At 42.4% G+C, this 493-nt stretch overlaps 1 protein-coding gene across 1 annotated transcript; it reads right to left on the bottom strand.

Moving 5' to 3' along the window:
• Positions 1-27: 27 nt before the first annotated feature.
• LOC104774905 (valine--tRNA ligase, mitochondrial 1-like) lies at positions 28-487 on the bottom strand (the record flags this gene model as incomplete). The annotated part of the gene is made up of 2 exons (XM_010499290.1): positions 293-487; positions 28-198 (listed from the first exon to the last, which is right to left on the bottom strand). Coding segments are annotated over exons 1-2 (327 nt in total), but the record flags the coding sequence as incomplete, so codon positions are not given.
• Positions 488-493: the final 6 nt, after the last annotated feature.

The raw sequence follows: 493 nt of genomic DNA, 5'->3' as shown, positions 1-493 counted from the left end.
AAGTTATATGAAGAGTAACAGAATTACATGCTTCTGCAGAGCTTCAACAACTGCCTCACGAGCTGCAAAGCGTGGCATCCCTGTGAAGTCAGACCCGCCATTTGTGTTGATTTTTCCATCATCAGTGAATATGTTTATAAATTCCAGCTTGTGGCGCTTTCCAACCTCACAATCATTGGGGTCATGGGCAGGAGTAATCTACAAGAGACGAATAAACCAACTTTCACACAAGGAAAATTACTAAAAGCGGCAGAAACATAGAATTCAAATATATAAGAGAGAGCCTGTGTACCTTAACACAACCAGTACCAAAATTTGGATCAACAAGTATTCCATCACAGATAATTGGTAACTTCCGTCCATTAAATGGGTGCACAGCAAATTTCCCATGAAGATGCTTGTATCTTGCATCATCAGGATGAACAGCAATAGCAGTATCCCCAAGCATCGTTTCCACCCTGGTAGTGGCAACAACAACCTCGCCCAAGCCTCC

The sequence above is a fragment of the Camelina sativa genome, unplaced genomic scaffold (assembly GCF_000633955.1).
Source record: "Camelina sativa cultivar DH55 unplaced genomic scaffold, Cs unpScaffold06702, whole genome shotgun sequence".
Taxonomy (NCBI): Eukaryota; Viridiplantae; Streptophyta; class Magnoliopsida; order Brassicales; family Brassicaceae; genus Camelina; species Camelina sativa.
Note: the sequence above shows the minus strand (reverse complement) of the source record. Positions and strands in the feature narration are given on the sequence as shown.